This window comes from Amphiprion ocellaris, chromosome 20 (genome assembly GCF_022539595.1).
Source record: "Amphiprion ocellaris isolate individual 3 ecotype Okinawa chromosome 20, ASM2253959v1, whole genome shotgun sequence".
Lineage (NCBI taxonomy): Eukaryota > Metazoa > Chordata > Actinopteri > Pomacentridae > Amphiprion > Amphiprion ocellaris.
The window spans coordinates 9,051,268-9,068,854 of record NC_072785.1 but is presented as its reverse complement, the minus strand read 5'-3'; the positions used below and the strand labels follow the sequence as shown (position 1 = coordinate 9,068,854).

General features: G+C 40.7%; 1 protein-coding gene across 3 annotated transcripts; it reads left to right on the top strand.

Annotated features, from left to right (window-relative positions):
- Positions 1-54: 54 nt before the first annotated feature.
- On the top strand, positions 55-17,280 carry LOC111573456 (microtubule-associated protein 1S-like). 3 transcript variants are annotated; one of them, XM_023277628.3, is made up of 10 exons: positions 55-252; positions 1,908-1,997; positions 4,233-4,315; positions 4,838-4,975; positions 6,414-6,912; positions 7,014-7,100; positions 9,127-11,609; positions 12,340-12,481; positions 12,613-12,830; positions 14,743-17,280. In XM_023277628.3, exons 1-10 carry the CDS (start codon positions 90-92, stop codon positions 14,896-14,898), a joined length of 4,059 nt encoding a protein of 1,352 aa, XP_023133396.3. In that variant the 5' UTR covers positions 55-89; the 3' UTR covers positions 14,899-17,280. The 3 variants fall into 3 exon arrangements, with proteins under 3 accessions (XP_023133396.3, XP_023133395.3, XP_054862028.1); XM_023277627.3 differs by having other exon boundaries at positions 1,908-2,003; XM_055006053.1 differs by lacking the exons at positions 55-252; positions 4,233-4,315.
- Positions 17,281-17,587: the final 307 nt, after the last annotated feature.

The following is a 17,587-nucleotide window of genomic DNA, read 5'->3' as shown; positions in this document are numbered from 1 at the left end:
TCTGTAATATCAGAGACGCTGTCAGGATTTTTTTTTTTAATTTTTTTTTTTTCCAATGACATCACATCCAAGCGCAAGTTTTTTCCAACATGGCGTCCAGCCGGGTGCTGGAGAGGGAGGTCCAGGAGGAGCCGAGGCGCGCTGCGACCGCAAACCTCGACTTCTGCCTCCACAAATACTCCCTGCTCATCATTGTCGGACGGACGGCTCGCCACAGACAGACGGACCACATCAGCAGGGACATTGAACGAGGTAGGGGTTGCTTTATTTGATTACCTCCACCCTGCTGTGCCATTTATCATTTAAGAAAGGAAAAAAAAATCAAATGTCTGCAAGTTCTCGTTCGCTGAAAGCATCACGGGGGGCTGCTACACTGACCACATTGCAGTGTTTATGTCATTTTTTCATATCCACCCTACTGACCGAGGATGCGTCATCTGGCGAGGCTCCACCACCATCAGCACCACCTCGTCCCTCCGGGTGCATTGTAATTAAAAGCAGTCTGGAGCTGCTGGTTTGTCTTTGCGCCTCGGTTGGTCGTTATGTAAGCGTTTACGGGGGGAAATGTTGCAGGAGGTGTTCAGGCAACACATCAGCCACTTGTGCACGATGTTCCATTAACCTTTGTGCGTCAGTCACAGTGTGTACAGAGATCCTGGAGGTAGTAGACAGTGGCTGGATACAGTGATCCATCACACTGTGCGTGTTTTACTGCTGTGCTGGCTTTAGATGTAAATAAGGAAGGTGCATTGAAGTGCATATAATTCATGTAAAGCAGGACAGATAGGGAAATAAAAGCAGTGTCACAAAGATAAAAAAGCAGAAAGGCGTTTAACAGTGCAGCTAACTGGGCCAATTAACATTTCATTACTGTCTGGTGAAAGCCTCCAAAATGTCATCAAGTTTTCATGAGAGAAGAGAAACAGGCATGTTTTCAGCTTTTTAGCAGTGCAGTTTTAATGTGAGCTCATATATGCTTTCAACATTCATTTTCATTATCGGTTATTTTTAAATAATTTTGTCTAGAAAATGTGAGTAAACAGTGACAAATGCATCTTCAACTGCCTGCAACAGTCCAAAACCAAAGAGATATTCAATTTGCTTTAATGTGTGTCAAGGAAAAACATCAGTTTATCTCATTTGGGCAGGTAAAACAACAAATATTTGACGTGTTTGCTTAAAAATGTGACCAAAATGATATTTATTTAGCTTAAAAAGTGATTAAATTATTGTTTTAACTCAATAAAAAAAGCACCCGATCACTTGGTTTTAAATGAGTTTTGCATTGTGTCATATATTTGTTGCAAAAATGCCAGAAGTACGTACATACCAAAAATGCACAGACTATATTTACACGAATTGATTGTCTATTTGTTGCAGCTTTAATCCTATGATTAATTTAATTAAAAAAAAATGTTTAGTGTCCTTTTAGCCCATGAAAGCACACCTGATCCTTTAGTGGTATCTGATATTTCTTTTTTTTTTTTAGCTTTATATGCATTGTGTCATATATTTGTTGCAAAAATGCCAAAAGTACATGAAAACCAAACTTGTACAGTTACACAAAATAAGATGATAAACTATATTTTTGATCACAACAATAGAACTTGTTCTTGCTGTGCTTGTAAGGGTACATTTTAGGCAGAAAATGGTGTATTAAATAACTGAAAGCACAGGCAACACACTGCTTACAGGTGTTTGTATTAGGATATAGCAAAGGTACATTACATTACAAGCCATAGTGTGTTTACCAGATGATTTGCATATGGAAAAAGAAAAAGAATAATAGCTGAGTGAATGTATTTAATATTCTAGCAAAATGTGCTTTTTGTAAGATGAGTTATACCAACAGTAGTTTGTTTGCTGTGTGGTCTGCCCATGAACTGAATGTACCTTTATGCCGTCAGGTATTCGGTCATGGGACGTGGACTTAAAATCCTGTAACCTGAACCTCTATCTCCAGGAGTTTCTCTCTCATCACACGGCGTCTTTCAAAGGTGCGGGTAAGACATTTTCCATTAATTTTCCCTCTTACTGGTCCAAATATGAGCTGGGTAAATACTCTGCTGCTGTATTTCTATTGGTTTTGTCCCAGATTAGGCATCAATTAAAAGCACAAAGCATCATGATTCGTGTTGCAGCAGCAGCAGCAGCAGCTCCTCACTTAGCTCCCTCAGTGGTGGATTTCTACCTTTCCTGTCATGTATAGGTGCTTCTACTTGTTGAACCATTATGTGCAGCAGACTGTTTTCACCAAGCTTTCAGTAAAAATGGAGGTGAAAGTTAGGAGGATGAGTGATCCTTCTTGCCCAGACTCTCTGACCCTACTGAACGCCCCCGTCTCCATAGCAACGTGCCAGATCAGCCAGTCTGGGGTCACTGAGGAAGGAAGGAAGGAAAGTGGAGGAGCAGTTGGGTTATTGTTAAACATGGGTGGAACCTCAGTACAGAAAACAATAGAACCCTGCAGCCAAGCTATGCCACATCTCTTTCTGTTTCTCTGTATGTGCGCTACAGCCTTTTTAGTATGCAGAGGACAACTGAGTGAAATGGTGAAAAAACAAAAAAGGCAGACAAACATCAGTGTCAGACAGTCGTGTTCCAGTTGAGCTGTGAGGTGATGAACACGGTCTGGAGCGAGACGTTTCTCCTTCGAAGGAGGACAAAATGGCCCACAGAAAGGTTGCCTGTTCTCTGTGAAGTAAATGCTGCAGTGAAAGCTGTTCTAATAAGAGCTTACGTGTTATTTTGGCTGTCAAGGTTTTTCCAAAATAGAGGGATTTGACATTTCGCATGAGATGGAGAGTGCAGAGGGGGGTGCATTTTGGGGAATGAATTTTTTCACACTCGTGCCAAAAGCTAGATGAAAAGATCAATGTCACTGTCATGCCATTATAGTGAACATGTAGCTGAAACTGGCAGCTGGGTAGCTCAGCTTAGCATAAAGATTAAAAACATGGGCAAACACTTGTCTTGGCTGTGATAAAATCTACCAAACAGCAGCTGTTTAGCTCATTAATTTGCATTCTGCTTATATGAACCAAAGTGTTAAAACATCACATTGAATTTTCACACTGGAGACTCCAGGAGGTCGCTGCTGTCACAGGCGTCGACTGATTATCAGCCTTGGTAATTATTAGATCCAATATTCTGCATTCTTTGGTATCGTTACTTTTAAAAAGTGTTTTTGACAATGCTAATTAGTTTCAAAGCTGCATGTGTGGTAATAGTCTATCAACACTCACGATTATAACTTGCTAACAGTTTTTTTTTTTTTTTTTAATTAAAATTTATGTAAAACATAAAAAATAAAAGCATTTCAACAAAGTTCTGTGTTGGAGACATACCAAATTTGGCACCAAGATTTTAAGTTCTGCTGCAAAGGTATATCAGATCCAAAACTGGTTATTGGTCTTCTAAATTATTAATAATCGGTATCAACTTTGAAAAAATACATATGAGTTCTCTTCTGGCACATCAGTCTCCAAAAAGTTTCACTTTAACACTTTGTTTTATGTTAAGATTAAACAATGAAGATGAGGATTAGTGAGCTTTAGAGGTCCCTATAGACTGATTGTTGTACCTTATCAGAGAGGTCAGTTGTTTTGCTGTTTCCAAGCTTAATGCTAAGCTAATGCCAATTCTAAGCTTCATGTTTATTGTATAGACAAAAAAAGGAAATAAGCGAAGTCCCCAAAATGTTTAACTATTTCTTTAAATGTGGAATCACAGTATTCACATTTTAGCTGGTACATACCATCATATCAAGTAAAAGATGTAATTCACTGAAGTATCCAGTTGAATAATGGCTGCTTGTTTCCCTTTGCTTACATGAAGACAAAGAAACTTTTTATTTGGGTCATTATTTTCTAGTCGGCCGTGTTTGCCTCTCTGTCCTCAGTCGCTCATGCAGTTCCCCTCAGACTGGATTTCCTCTGCAGATTGAGTAAACTTGGCGTCTCATCTTCAGACAGTCTAACTGACTCAGCTGTTTCACTCTTCTTCCTTCCTCTTCTTCGCTCAGTGAGTCAATCAGCCGTCCGGTTATCCCAGTTCACTTTCTCTTTGACTCCTTTAAACTCCCCTCCTAGTCGCTTCATTCTCCTCGCTCGCTGCGTCGGATCTGTCGGCTTGCTTCACTCAGCTCTGACTTTCCACATCTCCTGTTTGCTTCTCCTTGGCCGTCTGTCCTTCTATTCCTGTCTATTGTTTTCTTCTCTCTGCGTCTTCAGGGCAAAAGTGTCTCCGCCACTCTACCAGAGTGTTGGACACTCAGGTGCTGATCCGCCCGTCTCTGGAACAGGTTCATTCCGAGGTAAAGGGGATAAAAGAGGTGTTAAAAGGGCTAAAATGAGGCAGTGATGCAGCTATTTGAGTTTTGTTTTATTTTTCAGCATGTTTTTGTGATAAAAATCGACTAAAACAAAATCATCTTTTTCAAATTAGTTGTAAAACAGTGTTGGGAACATTATTTAATGAATATATTAAAGATGTTCAAACAAGAATTAGACAGATCTTTATGATTTTCACATGACAGTAGATGGTGTTACCCAAATACATACTAAATACTTAGGTGTTAATATGATTACTATGAAGCCTGCAATTTATATTCCTCACAAAATATTGAAACCTGCACATCACAAGTTTCTATGGTGTCTTCAAGTAATTAGTTTTTTGAAGACAAAAATCCCAAACTCAAAAATAATGAATTCACAATTACATAAAACAGCCCATCTAGATTTTTTTTTGGTTCTTAAAATGTTGAGAAAGTTCTGCAAAGGTCTAGTAATGTTCTGGCAAACAGCTAATTTTTTTCCCATCTCTGTGCTCTGGTCAGGTGTTCGCTCTGCTGTCCAGGGAATCGGCTCACAAGCTGATGATCTTGGCTGGCCTGAGTGAAGAAGAAAGTGGAGATTTGCTTTTCCACAAAGGACTGTTTTCACCACACCAGCTTAAACAAATAATAACAGAGCAGGTACATTGTCTCTCTCTAATTTTTAACACCTTGATGCCACTATGGAATATAAATCACCTATGAAGGCATGCTGAAACTTAAAGATGTGGATCTGAATTCACAAACTCACCAACTACAGATAAGAGTAAGAAACCCAAAAAAAGAACACCTGCATACCTGAATGACCTGAATACAGAACTACAAGTGCAAGAAAACTATGATTTCAGCACACGCTTTGAAATTACAGTTCTACATCTCAATTTTCAAGCTTACAGAGCCAACTTTGCAGATATAAAAGTGAAAAAAAATGAAAATCCTCAAATATAATCTTAATTTAGATCACAGACTGATGTTTACTTTCTCTCTTGAGTTTGCAGATTATTTCCTTGATTATTGGTTTCATTTCAAAACTCAAAATATCTTAAATTCATATTATATAAAATAGAAAAAATACATCAAATTCTCACATTTGTGAAGCAAGGACAAATAAATATTTGGTGTCTGGCTTGAAAATGTAATTTTTGCAGTTAATTCACTTCCAGAAATTGTTAAATTACAGCTTATTTTAATGCCGAACTATTTAACAAGGCCTCAGATATATGCATCAACTGTGAAATGAAATCAGAAACTTTGCTCCATTCTTCTTGGAACTGTTTGAACCTTCAAAAGCTATGACTCAGCTGGGAACAATGTTTAACTGCTGGGCATATTTCTTTCTCTTTCACCTTTATATTCTGCAAAAAGATGCTGAAACCAGAGGTGGTTTGCACTGGCAGAGATAATGTTTTTCTTTTTTGAAATGAAAAAGCTTCTTGAGCAATTACACCTGCCCAAGACTCTTTTAAACTGTTTCAGGAGTCAAAATAAACATGGTTGTTTGAAAGTTAACACAACAGAAAGAGTCATAATGAGTTAAACAGGTTAAAGCTCTGGCTTTTCAAACATTATTGTTCCTTTAACATGAACACAAACTGATAAATAGCATTAAAACATGAATATATTCTAATACATGAGCTGCACTGTCTTGATGTCGTAACTGGCAACAAGTCAACTGCAGGAAGCATTTCTGGGAGAACTTTTTTGCGAAAATTTTTCTGTCTTAAACTGATTTTACTATAATGAAGGAATAATTACTGATTTTATTAAAGGTGAAAATAAATGAATCATCATAAGCCTTATTTACGTATTTGCACTGTGTTTTTGAGGCAGATACAGATTATTTCTTTGAATAAATGCAACATAATCGACATTTTAAGAAAGGATCCCTAAAATTTGGCTATTAAAACACTGTCTCAAGTGTCTTAGTTGTAAATTTAAAAAAAAACAAAACAAGTTTTCATCTTAATTGTTAATGAAAAATTAAGCTGCATGTGGTATGAATCTACTACAAAATGTTGTAAATCATTAAAAAAAACTAACAAAAACATGTATGTATGATGAAAAACTTCTCTGTCTTCAGTTCCTGGATCAAGAAAGCTCCGTCTCCTCCAAGATCAACCTGACCCTCAGTTGCCCAAACATTGGCCAGTGGAGGAAGACTCTCTTGGGGAACCAGCCCCTGCAGGGTCCCTTTACTCTCCACATCAATCCCCCAGGGGTGCTGCCTGCCATGGAGGCTCTGGGGGAATTCACGTCCCTCATCTCCGGCACCGTTTGCCCTCCTTCCCCCTTTGACCTCCTGCCACCTCCGACCACTGTGGGTTTCCTGAAGCTGTCCCGTCCCTGCTGTTATGTGTTTCCTGCCGGCCGTGGCGACTGTGCCTTCTTTGCCGTCAACGGGTTCACGGTGCTGGTGGACGGAGGCTCGGACTCGCAGGCCTGTTTCTGGAAGCTGGTCCGCCACCTCGACCGAGTTGATGCAGTTTTATTGACGCATATCGGGACAGAGAACCTCCCTGGTGTCGTCTCTTTCCTGGAGAGGAAAGTGGCTGAGGTGGAGCTGAGCACTGATGTCAAAGGTAAAATAATGACTTTATTTCAGGGAGTGATTAATAAATGTTCTCTTTATCGATTTATTGTGGGTTCCCATCTCTGTTTTTATATTCTTTTGTCTCCACAGACGACTTGTCCAAGAGGCTCATATCTCCAGAGCTTGGAGTTGTGTTCTTTAACGCCCCCAGCAGGTTGCAGATGGAACAACAAGTTTGTGAGTGATGCAAAATTTAGTCATGAACAAAAGTTTACTTGAACTTGTAAAGACCATGTTTATCATGGCAAATTTGTTTGTTTCCAGTGACTTCTATAAGTTTTTATGATGGATTTCTATGTCACAAAAACAATCATGCATTTTGGTTCTTTCATAGATTTATTATAGGTCATCCGGAAATATGACAAAATCTGCTGGGTCAAAAAATACAAACAGCAACTTCAATTATCAGTTTTGCTGAAGTAGAAATCCAATTTTCTTAGTACCATGACCCCTTACAATTGACTACAGCTGATGACTCCATCTGATACACTCATTAGACTCTGCCACAAACACTACAGTGTTTGTCTCAGGAGCTAAGTACATTGTTTAGTAATTGTTTGTAAGTCTGAAGTGCAGCAGGTATGTCACTGCCATGATTGGGAAGAAAACACAAGTTAGCACCTGCTGCTGAGAGATCGTTGGCCAGGATAGTCAAGAGTCAACCAAGAATCACCAAAAAGCATGTCTGAAATGAATTAGAAGCTGCTGGAACACAGGTGTCAGTGTCTACAGTCAAGTGTGTTTTACATCACCATGGACTGAGAGCCATGTAAGAAGGAAGCTCTCCGTCTAGAAGCAGCACCTTAAGACTCAACTGAAGTTTGCTGCTACTCATATGGACAATGAAAAGGCCTTCTGGAAGAAAGTCCTGTTGTCGATTAAAAAAAAAAAAACAGAAGAGCTATTTCGCCACAGTGACTCAAAAACAGGATATACGGATTAACAAAAATATGTTTGGAGGAGGGAAGGTTAACCAGAAGACCACCAAAACTCCTGTTATGCATGTTGGTGGTAGCATTATGTTCTGCGGCTTTTTTGCTGCTGGTGTAACTGCTTCTCTACACACAATAATTGGAATAATGAAAAAGGAGGATTAGTTCCACGTTCCCCAGAAAAACCTAAAATTATCAGACAGGAGGTTGGTTTTGAATGCAATTGGGTGTTCCAACAAGACAATGACCCTAAACACACAATAAAAGTGGTGAAAAAAAAAATGATTCGAATAAAGAGTTTAGACTTGCCCTCCAAAAGTCCTGACTTAAACCACATCCACACATGTGGATTGCGATGAAGAAACAAGTCTGTGTCAGAGAGCCAACAAATTTAGTTAAAATGTTTGAATTCTTTCAAGAGGAGTGGTCAAAGATGCACCAGAAGCTTGTAGACAGTTGCCAATTGAAGTGGAAATAACCAAAGGACATTTAACCAATAATTTCAATTGCTGTATGGATATTTTTGACCCAACAGATTTTTCCATATGTCCAGAAGACCTGAAATAAATCTGTGAAAGGAACCAAAATGCAGTATTGTTTTAGTGACAGAGATGCATGTGTTTCACTAATTCCAATCTCAGAAAATTGAGAGTTGTAGAAGTCACCGGAAACTTCTCGCGCTTTACAATTGTATGGAAACTTTTGTTCATGACTGTAAATGAACAGTGAATAACATATCCAAACCAGCTCCACCGTCCTCTCCCATCTAATTTGTAACTATCCATCCATCCATCCATCCATCCATTCATCCATCCATCCATCCATCCATCCATCCATCCATCCATCGATCCATCCATTATCTATACACCGCTTAATCCTCACTAGGGTCATGGGGGGGCTGGAGCCTATCCCAGCTGACTCGGGTGAAGGCAGGGGACACCCTAGACAGGTCACCAGTCTGTCGCAGGGCCACATACATAGACAAACAAACACTCACACATTCACACCTACGGGCAATTTAGAATAATCAATTAACCTCAGCATATTTTTGGACTGTGGGAGGAAGCCGGAGTACCCGGAGAAAACCCACGCATGCACAGGGAGAACATGCAAACTCCATGCAGAAAGATCCCGGGAAAGCCGGGACGCGAACCAGGGATCTTCTAGCTGCAAGGCGAAAGTGCTAACCACTACGCCACTGTGCAGCCCAATTTTGTAACTAGAAAACGCAAAATAATTGGAGTTAATGGTGATCATTCTGTTCCTGCCAGGTGTGGACAATGTACTGAAGAGCACCCAACAGGCGGCTGTAACCCTACAGTTGCTAAAGAAGTTGGACATCAGGCCACAGCCAATGTTTCGACCACAAGGAGTGCCCATCGAGTCAATTACCCTGTTCCAAAAGATGGGAGTGGGACAGTTGGATTTATACATCCTCACCCCGGGCAAGAACAGCCAGGAGTACCACACATTCATGCAAAACTGGCCTGATGGAGTGTCATCAGCATCTAAATCCCAAACTCTCCCTGTCACCGCCTTGGCCTCAGTGTCTGCACTGCTTGTGTGGCATCCAGCATGTCCTCAAGAGAAGGTGGTCAGGGTGCTGTTCCCTGGTATCACCCCACAGGCAAAGCTGCTGCAGGGGCTGGAGAAGTTGAAGGGACTGGCCTTCCTCCAGAAACCCACAGTGACCACTGGGGACTTAGAGAGGCTGGGGGAGGACAGGAAGACCAAGAGGACAGAGAGTCAGGACAGCGTCAAATCAAAGGAGGGGACACCCAAACATGGGAAAGGAGGAGTTAAGGAGGAGGGTAAGGATGTATCGTTGAAGGAAAAAGGAAAATCCTTAAATGGAGTTGCTACACGAGATACTGACAAAACCAAAATCAAAGAGGCAGGCATGAAGCACAAAGCAGCATTAGCAGAGAAGAATACTTCAAAAAGAGCAGGAGGGAAGGATGGGAAGAAAGAGAAGCCGGGGAACAAGGAGGAGAATGATGTTGCAAAGAATGATCAGGCGAAGAAGAACGGTGCCCCATCCAAACCAAAGAATGAAAACAAAACAAAGCTCAAGAAGGAAGCAAAAAATGACTCAAAAACAGGAGAGAAGAAAACACGAAAACCATCAGGAAAGGAAGCCAATGATGGCAAGAAGGTGAATGTAAACACTGAACTGCCAAATAACTCCTCAACAAAACCTGACGCTGGATCAAAAATCCCAAAGCAGGAAGGAATTGTTACGGAGCAGGAGAGTCAAAAAACTGAGAAAGAACCTGAGGAGAACCCCTGTGAATCCAAAATTTCTACCCCTGAGGATATGACTGCTGATTTTCTCAGGCTCCGGGAGGAAACTGAAGTAGAGGAGGCACAGGTGGAAACAGCAGATAAAGAAGAGCAGAAAAGCAGTGAGTCAGGAAATGAAAAGAGCCTTGGAGACCAGAGCGAGGAGACGTGTAATGAAACTGCTGCAGGATCAGTGGAAAAAGAAGCAGGTGGTTCGGGGAAAATGGGAGTAGAGAGTGGTGATAATGGACATATGTCTGGGAGTGGTGAAAAAGCTGATGTAGAGCTGCAGACAGGGCTTGTAGATCAGCCGGGAAATGCTAGTAAACCCGCAAGGGTGGTAGGATTTCCATTACCCTTGAACAAGGCGCCAAAGGATGAGCCGTTGGATTTAACTCCGACAGAGTACACTCTCCTGGACGGGGCTCTGAGAAACAGCCCTCCTTCGCAATCCTCCCCAGAGAACCAGGCTCCAAACAGTCCCGATGATGAGACCGTGGAACAGGCCTCCCCCGACTCACGACCCAACAGCGCCGGCCACACTCCTTACTGTCTATCCCCAGATGATGTGTGGTGCAACAGGGCCACTCTGAGCCGGATACAGGCTCAAATGAGTGAGTCAGATTCAGCTGATGTCAACCAACCAAATGGATCCTCAAGGCAAAATGAAGGGCAGCTCAAAAATACCCCAGAGAGCCACACAAACGCCAGAGAGAAGCACATAAGTTTCCTTTCTTTGGGTTCATTTAAAGACGGATCTTCAGATCACTCTCCGTCCGTGGCCACCACCACAACCACACACTCGATGCCAGCAGAGGTGAGCTCGCCTCAGTCCACGGAAGTCGACGAATCGCTGTCCATGTCCTTCGAGCAGGGACCAACCACCATGAGCCAGAGAGAGGGAGATGACAGCGTTTACCACTCCCTTTCCAATGGAGGTAATTTTGTAGGAATGTCTTTACCAATGAAGAAGCCACCCAGGTCTTTAGGCTCAGAGATGGGCCGACCTCTGGCGCCGAACACACTTCACTTTGAGGCGTCGGCTCACGACGTGGACCTCTGTCTGGTTTCTCCTTGTGAGTTCAAGCATTTCAAAGCACCCGACTCCAGCTCGGGCGCCAGCGAAGCCTCCAGAGGAGCTCCTCATCAGCACGGCAACAACAACAACAACCCCAAAGACATGTCGCCCAGTGAATCCAATGCACCCGTCTGCACAGAGGACTGTCCTTCCACCACGGCGGATGGAGCTCTGGACTCGGACGAGGAGGATTCATGTAGTGAACCATCGAACTCCCCTCATGAGCTTCACGGCAGTCAGGCTCTGCCCCCAGACCCTCCTCCAGCCCCCCTCAGGGACAGTCCGCCCCTGCCTCCACATCCTGATGCCTCCATGCCAGTTCCTCAGTCTGAATCCGACGCTCACGGGAAAAGAGCCAAGACCACAGGCACACGAGGGAAAAAGATGTCAGGGGTGAGTTTTCCGTCTTAAAATGGTATCTAGGCTCAAGATTTGTTCTTTTAAACTACATTTGTTGGTTGATAAATTGCAAAAAAGTCAATCAAAGTAGAATTTCTATGTTTTTTTGCATGTTTTTTTGTACACTTTGTTGAATTTTTCTGCTGGAGTGAAGGGAGCTGAGCAGTTTGAGAAAAAGTATTTTATTTACACTAAATTCATGCCATATTTATCCTACTTAAGAACTAGACACTTGAAGTACAAAATAAAAGCTACTCTAACGATGATCACAGACATGACATTAAAAAATATTTGACAATTTGATTTGAAACATCTTCACTTTAGCTGACAACATGTGGTGTTCTCCTTTACAAGCTGCTTTTTTTGTTGAAAATGTCAGTTAAAAGTAAAGTAGACATTACAAAAACATAAAAAAGGAGTTCCAATGCGAGCTAAACTATTCTTTCATGATATTAAGATGAAAATATGAGTGTTTTGTCATCACAGTTGTAATGTAAATATTGTATTTCAGCCCTACGTTTTGTCCTTCCTTGAGTAATTTCAAATAATAATATTTGATCATTCATAAAAATCATCTACGTGCTCAAAGTTAACCTTTTGAACTCCACTATTTTAAATCTAAAATTAGAATCTATAATACGTCTTGAGGCAACCACATTTTATTTTGAAGATTTTTAATTTTCTAATAGTATAATTTTACTGTTTTTTTTTTTTAAATCACCAGGTTATTGAGGGCCCCCAAAAACCCAGCTCAGGGAAAAGCAGGACAGGGGGCCAAAGTGGAGCCACAAAGGGGAACGTCTCTTCTACTCGTACATCCTCTTCCAGCACTCGCTCAGCACCAGCAAAATTGTCACCCAATGCAGGTAGGAGCTGTGAAATGTGAAATATATAGATTTCTCTTGCAATATCTTCTCTGAGCTCTTTCATAGCAGCTTTGCAGATTTAACAGAGTTCATGCCTGGCTATTGGTGATCTACTTTCCCCTCTGACACAGGCTCTAAGTCTACCTCTGCTGGTGAGGTCAGTGTGTACGTGGATCTGGCTTATATTCCCTCTGGAGCCTCGTTTCCCACGGTCAGCGTCGACTTCTTCGGGTGCGTTCGATCTTCTTGCTACATCATCAGCGGCGACAGTCCGGAGCGGGAGGAGCTGATGAGGCAAACTCTGGACGCTCTTCTGGACGCTAAGATGTCCTGGCCGGACACTATGCAGGTAGAAAAACACACAATTAGACTGTTTTGGTGGTTGTTTGAGACAGCAGCTACAGACAGGGGACAAATTAAAAAGAAAAACCTGAACCCTTGACTGCTGCAGTGTGGGGATCTGGTGGCTATTTAATGCTCTAGGGAACATTTTGCTGGCATGGTTTGAGTCCAGTTGTCCCCTTAGAGGGAAGGATCACTGCAAATGAATACAAACCTGTTCTAAGTGACCACATGATGAAACATTTCTGAATAGCTTGATTGGCATGAAGCTTATATCAAAATCTCAACCTAACTAGAAACCTATGTGAGATTTTGAAGCAACATGTTGGACACAAGTTTCCACAACAGTTGTAAAAAACCCAAATGAGGAAATATCATGTGACCATGTTTCATCCTTCCAGTAGAGATCCAGACACTTGTAGACACTTTATCCAGGCTTTTCCTTTAATTTGCCACCTGTCTGTAGCTTTACAGATTTCACACTAATGTTCAGAACTGTTGGCATGATATAAACACAGATCTCTTGCAAGCTTGACATAACTTTTTTTAAGTCAACAGGTTTTGATTTTTGAGATGCAGCGTAACAATTTTCGACTTAATTAACAGTGTTTTGCAGCCATAAAAACATTGATAAGATTTACATTTATGTTAAACACAAACATATTCTGCTGTTTTTAAAATTTTCTTACCTTTTACCAGCATATTATTTTGTAGTTCAATTAATTTAACCCTCTGAACTCTAAGCAGCAGCAGTTTCTGTGTGTTTTTTTTTGCTGAGACACTAAATCCATTTAACTGTGTTAGACCTCTATAGCTCCCATTATTTTTTGACAGCACAGTTAAGAGTCATAAGAGCTGCGTCCTTTGAATACTCACAGAATTATTCCTGAGTGTTGTTAGTCGAGACAACAAGATGCACAAATTTGACATTTCTAAGCAATATTAGACACCAGTTTCATTTAAAACATAGCAAATTCCACATTTCAGCTTTTCAGGTGGAGACAGAAATTTGGATTTAATTTCGAACCATGACGAAACCACCGACCTGAACTTTGTTTGAAATGTCTTAACATATTCTCAAGTGTTTTCTCATGCCCCAACTGCAAAAAATTCAAACTAACAGTATCAAAAATATATAATAATAATCAGCACTGGTCTTTCCACAACTGACTTCCACATTTTGACTTCACATCACAGCAATAGATGGAACTAATAACATTAATTATAGCTCTTTTAAAGCAATGCATGTAGAACTTAGTAATGATAGTAGTTATAATTGTGTTTCGCAGGTGAAAATATCACTTATAAAAAAAAGAAAAGCACTCAGGGAGCGCAGTACTCTGCCAAGGCTGCTCAGTTGCATGATTTCCGACAGATAAGTCCCGATAAGTCTGCAGTGGTGGATTTGTAGAGGGATCGCAATTATGTGATCGTCAGCAGGCAGCTGACGTAGTGTTCACTTGTTGTCATAGTTACAGTGACGCTCTGCCGCTATCTCGCAATGATACAGAAATCTTTAACAAATCTGTGGATCCTGACTATAAGCTGCATCACAGCCAAAATGTAATCAGTTGATCTTTGTGTCATTTCTGACCTTGACCCTGAAAATTTCATCCAAATCCGTTAGTCTGTTAATGACTAATGTTACGCACAGACTAGCGGACAACACACAAACCAACGCCCATCGTCACATAACTCCACCACGTTCCTTGGCGGAGTAATAAAAAAAGCTCACAAACAGCATAGCTGCAACTATACACAGAGAACCAATTAACTGATGTAATCCACAGAATAGTTTCTGAGGAAACTGGGCTGCACCTGCGTCTGAAACCACGTTCCCTTCCAGATGCTGAAAACATCTATTAATATGTGCGACCATATCAACAAATTGCTTAAAGCGTCATTTTCTGCGTCTCCAGGTGACGGTGATTCCCACTTTTGAGTCGGCGTCGATGCAGGAGTGGTACCAGCAGACCCTGGACAGACAGAAGGAGCTGGGCATCACCGTCCTGGGATCCAACAGCACTGTTGCCATGCAAGATGAGACCTTTCCTGCCTGCAAAATTGAGTTCTGAGGCGGACTGGTTGATGCAGCATGTGGGGGAAGGAGGGTGAACATGAGCTGAAGGATGCAAGTGTGTATGTGAGAGATAAAGAGTGAAGGAAATAGTTAGAAACAGAGATTATGGGGAGATGCAGCCACCTTCTGCACCAACATGACTGAGTGGGTAATGATATGAGGCACTCACTCACCCCCTACTGGTTTATCACCTCCTTTCTGGGCTTCTTTTGCACCGAAAGGCTCTTATTTCTCCTCTCTTAAGGAGAACACGCATCCCTTTGGGGAGCGCTGCATGATTTTGTTTGACCCATGACCCTGTGCAAAACAGGAGAGGAGATCATAGTGGCTGCAAGAGACGCATGTCAGCCTGCAAACCCATAGAATAACATGAAAGCTGATGCTGTAAATTATTAAAAATATTACACATGGGGTAAAAGGCACTTTGTGTAGGCACTGAAGCGTTAGTAGAGCGTGCAGTGTACCAGGGCCCATTTTGCTGCTTTTCATGCAACATTTATCCATCAAATTGAGAGGACTTTATGTATTGAATTCACTTTATTTTCTAAATTATGCTCATCTGATCAATATGGGATGTTTATTTATTGTAATAGGAGTCCTGCATTGTAACTTTAATGAATTCACTTTACTCAAAGTGTGTGTTCAGGTGTGTTGTTGTGAGCAGAAGTGAGATGCGCCATGCTGTGTGTTGTACCTGCTTTCGTGCCACTGTGGCTTCAACATCTATGCTGAGCAAACAGACTCCGAGAGATACTTCGTCGGTCTGTCTGCTACTAGTGAAAGATAGTCGCTGAATGTGAGATTACTGAAACCGAGCGTGCAAAGACAAATCTGTCGGCAGGGATTAGAGCGCCAGATTAAATTTAATAGCATTATAGCAATCGCGTTATTAAGAACAGTCCTGCAATTGTAATCCATTACAAGTGCTTATAATCACGCTAATCAGGAACCAGATTGCAAATGCTTTTTGTACAAATAGATGTTCACTTGGTATCTTACTCAAACAAAAACAAAAAATCGATTACATGTGTTTTGATTGTGGATATAATCATACGGTGTGTTAGGGAAAGATATTTTGTACAGCATGAAGTCACGGTTTAGTCACAACGGACGGTGATGGGAGATTTGCAGGTAAAAACAAGGTTGCATTTGTACGGCAAAATAGTCCTGAATCTAAAAATATACTCCAGCACTGCTGTAATTAAATGGACTATGGGATGCATAACACTTTCTTGTACAGGTCCATAATAGCCAAATAATTTCTGTAATGTTGTAGTTTTTTTGTCTTTAATATTCCTAGACAAAATCAGTAATTTGGAGCTAACTATATACAAACATACAATTAAATTTTTTTTTTTAAACTACATTAATTGAACAATAAGAGAATATTTCAATGGAGCCGATGCTTTAAGAAAATTCTTCTGGAAATATGCGACACCTTAAACTAACTTTAAAATGAACTGTACTAAATTACACTGATATTTATTAGACTTTCTAGGAAATTACAGACCTGTGAAGTTACCCACTATGCTTTAAATGCAACTTCAAGTTAGTAAAAGGGAATTTTTAATGTACTGGACTGCATTTTCACCTCTCCAGACCTTCTGATATCCTTCCATCCCAGACTGTCCATGAATTTGAATGTCATACGCTGAGATGGGTATCAATCCTGTCTGATCATAAACTATGATTTTCTCTGCGGCTGTTTTGCCTTGAGGTCACATGAATGTGCATGTGATAAACAAAGTTTCCTCAATACCAAAGCATGAAACCATAACAGTGACACCAACAGTCCATTTTTGCACCTGAATGCTGCCTCCAAATACATAAAAATGACGTTTTCATTCAGGATCTATAAAAAAAAACTCTGATATTTTGTATTGAGGATAAATTCACAGTGAAAAATCCTCAAAAATTTGTATTATCTTTCACAAAAGTGTACATTTGTTTTACTTTGAGCAAGCATCTTTCTTTACCACAAATGTTACAGGCTTTATCCAATACTAATTCATTGCATCCCTATTAATTCACTTCTGCCTTTTTAATGCAAAAGGGCGCCAGAGCTTGAATGATTTTTTTGAGGGTTTGAAGTGGAGATCTGTAATCGTGGGCAACAACTACTTGAACCCCACAGTAGCCAAGTGAACTGTTACTATGTGTATGTATCCCGCATGTATAAAATATGTACTGTATGTTGTTTCATTCATGATATTCATGAAGAAAGAGAGCAAAGCACGGTGGAAAAGCGGAGTGGTTGGACGGACATTAAAAAAAAACCTTTCACTTTGTAATTATCTGCAAGAAAATACAGTAATAATGTCAAGATGTGTGAGATGTGGGGCTGGGAGTAATAAAGAACGTGCATCACCATTCAAAAGTGTGTCCAGATTCATCATGGAAATGCAAATTCTTTGATCTAGAATAGCAATTCTTTCATCATAACCTTTGCATTAACTAATGTTAAATTGAATGAAGCATTTAATGTTATATTAAAATAGCATCTTTTTGTGGCTCCAAGGGATTTTCAAATTTACATTAAAGTGTTATTGGAAGTCTTGTTCTCAGTTAGCTTTAATATATAGCATTTCAAAATCTATAAATCTCAGGAATCCTGCTTCAGGACAACATCCTACTAACTACAGTCAGTTTTACAGGCTGGGAAGTGTGTAATAGAGGAAGCAAAA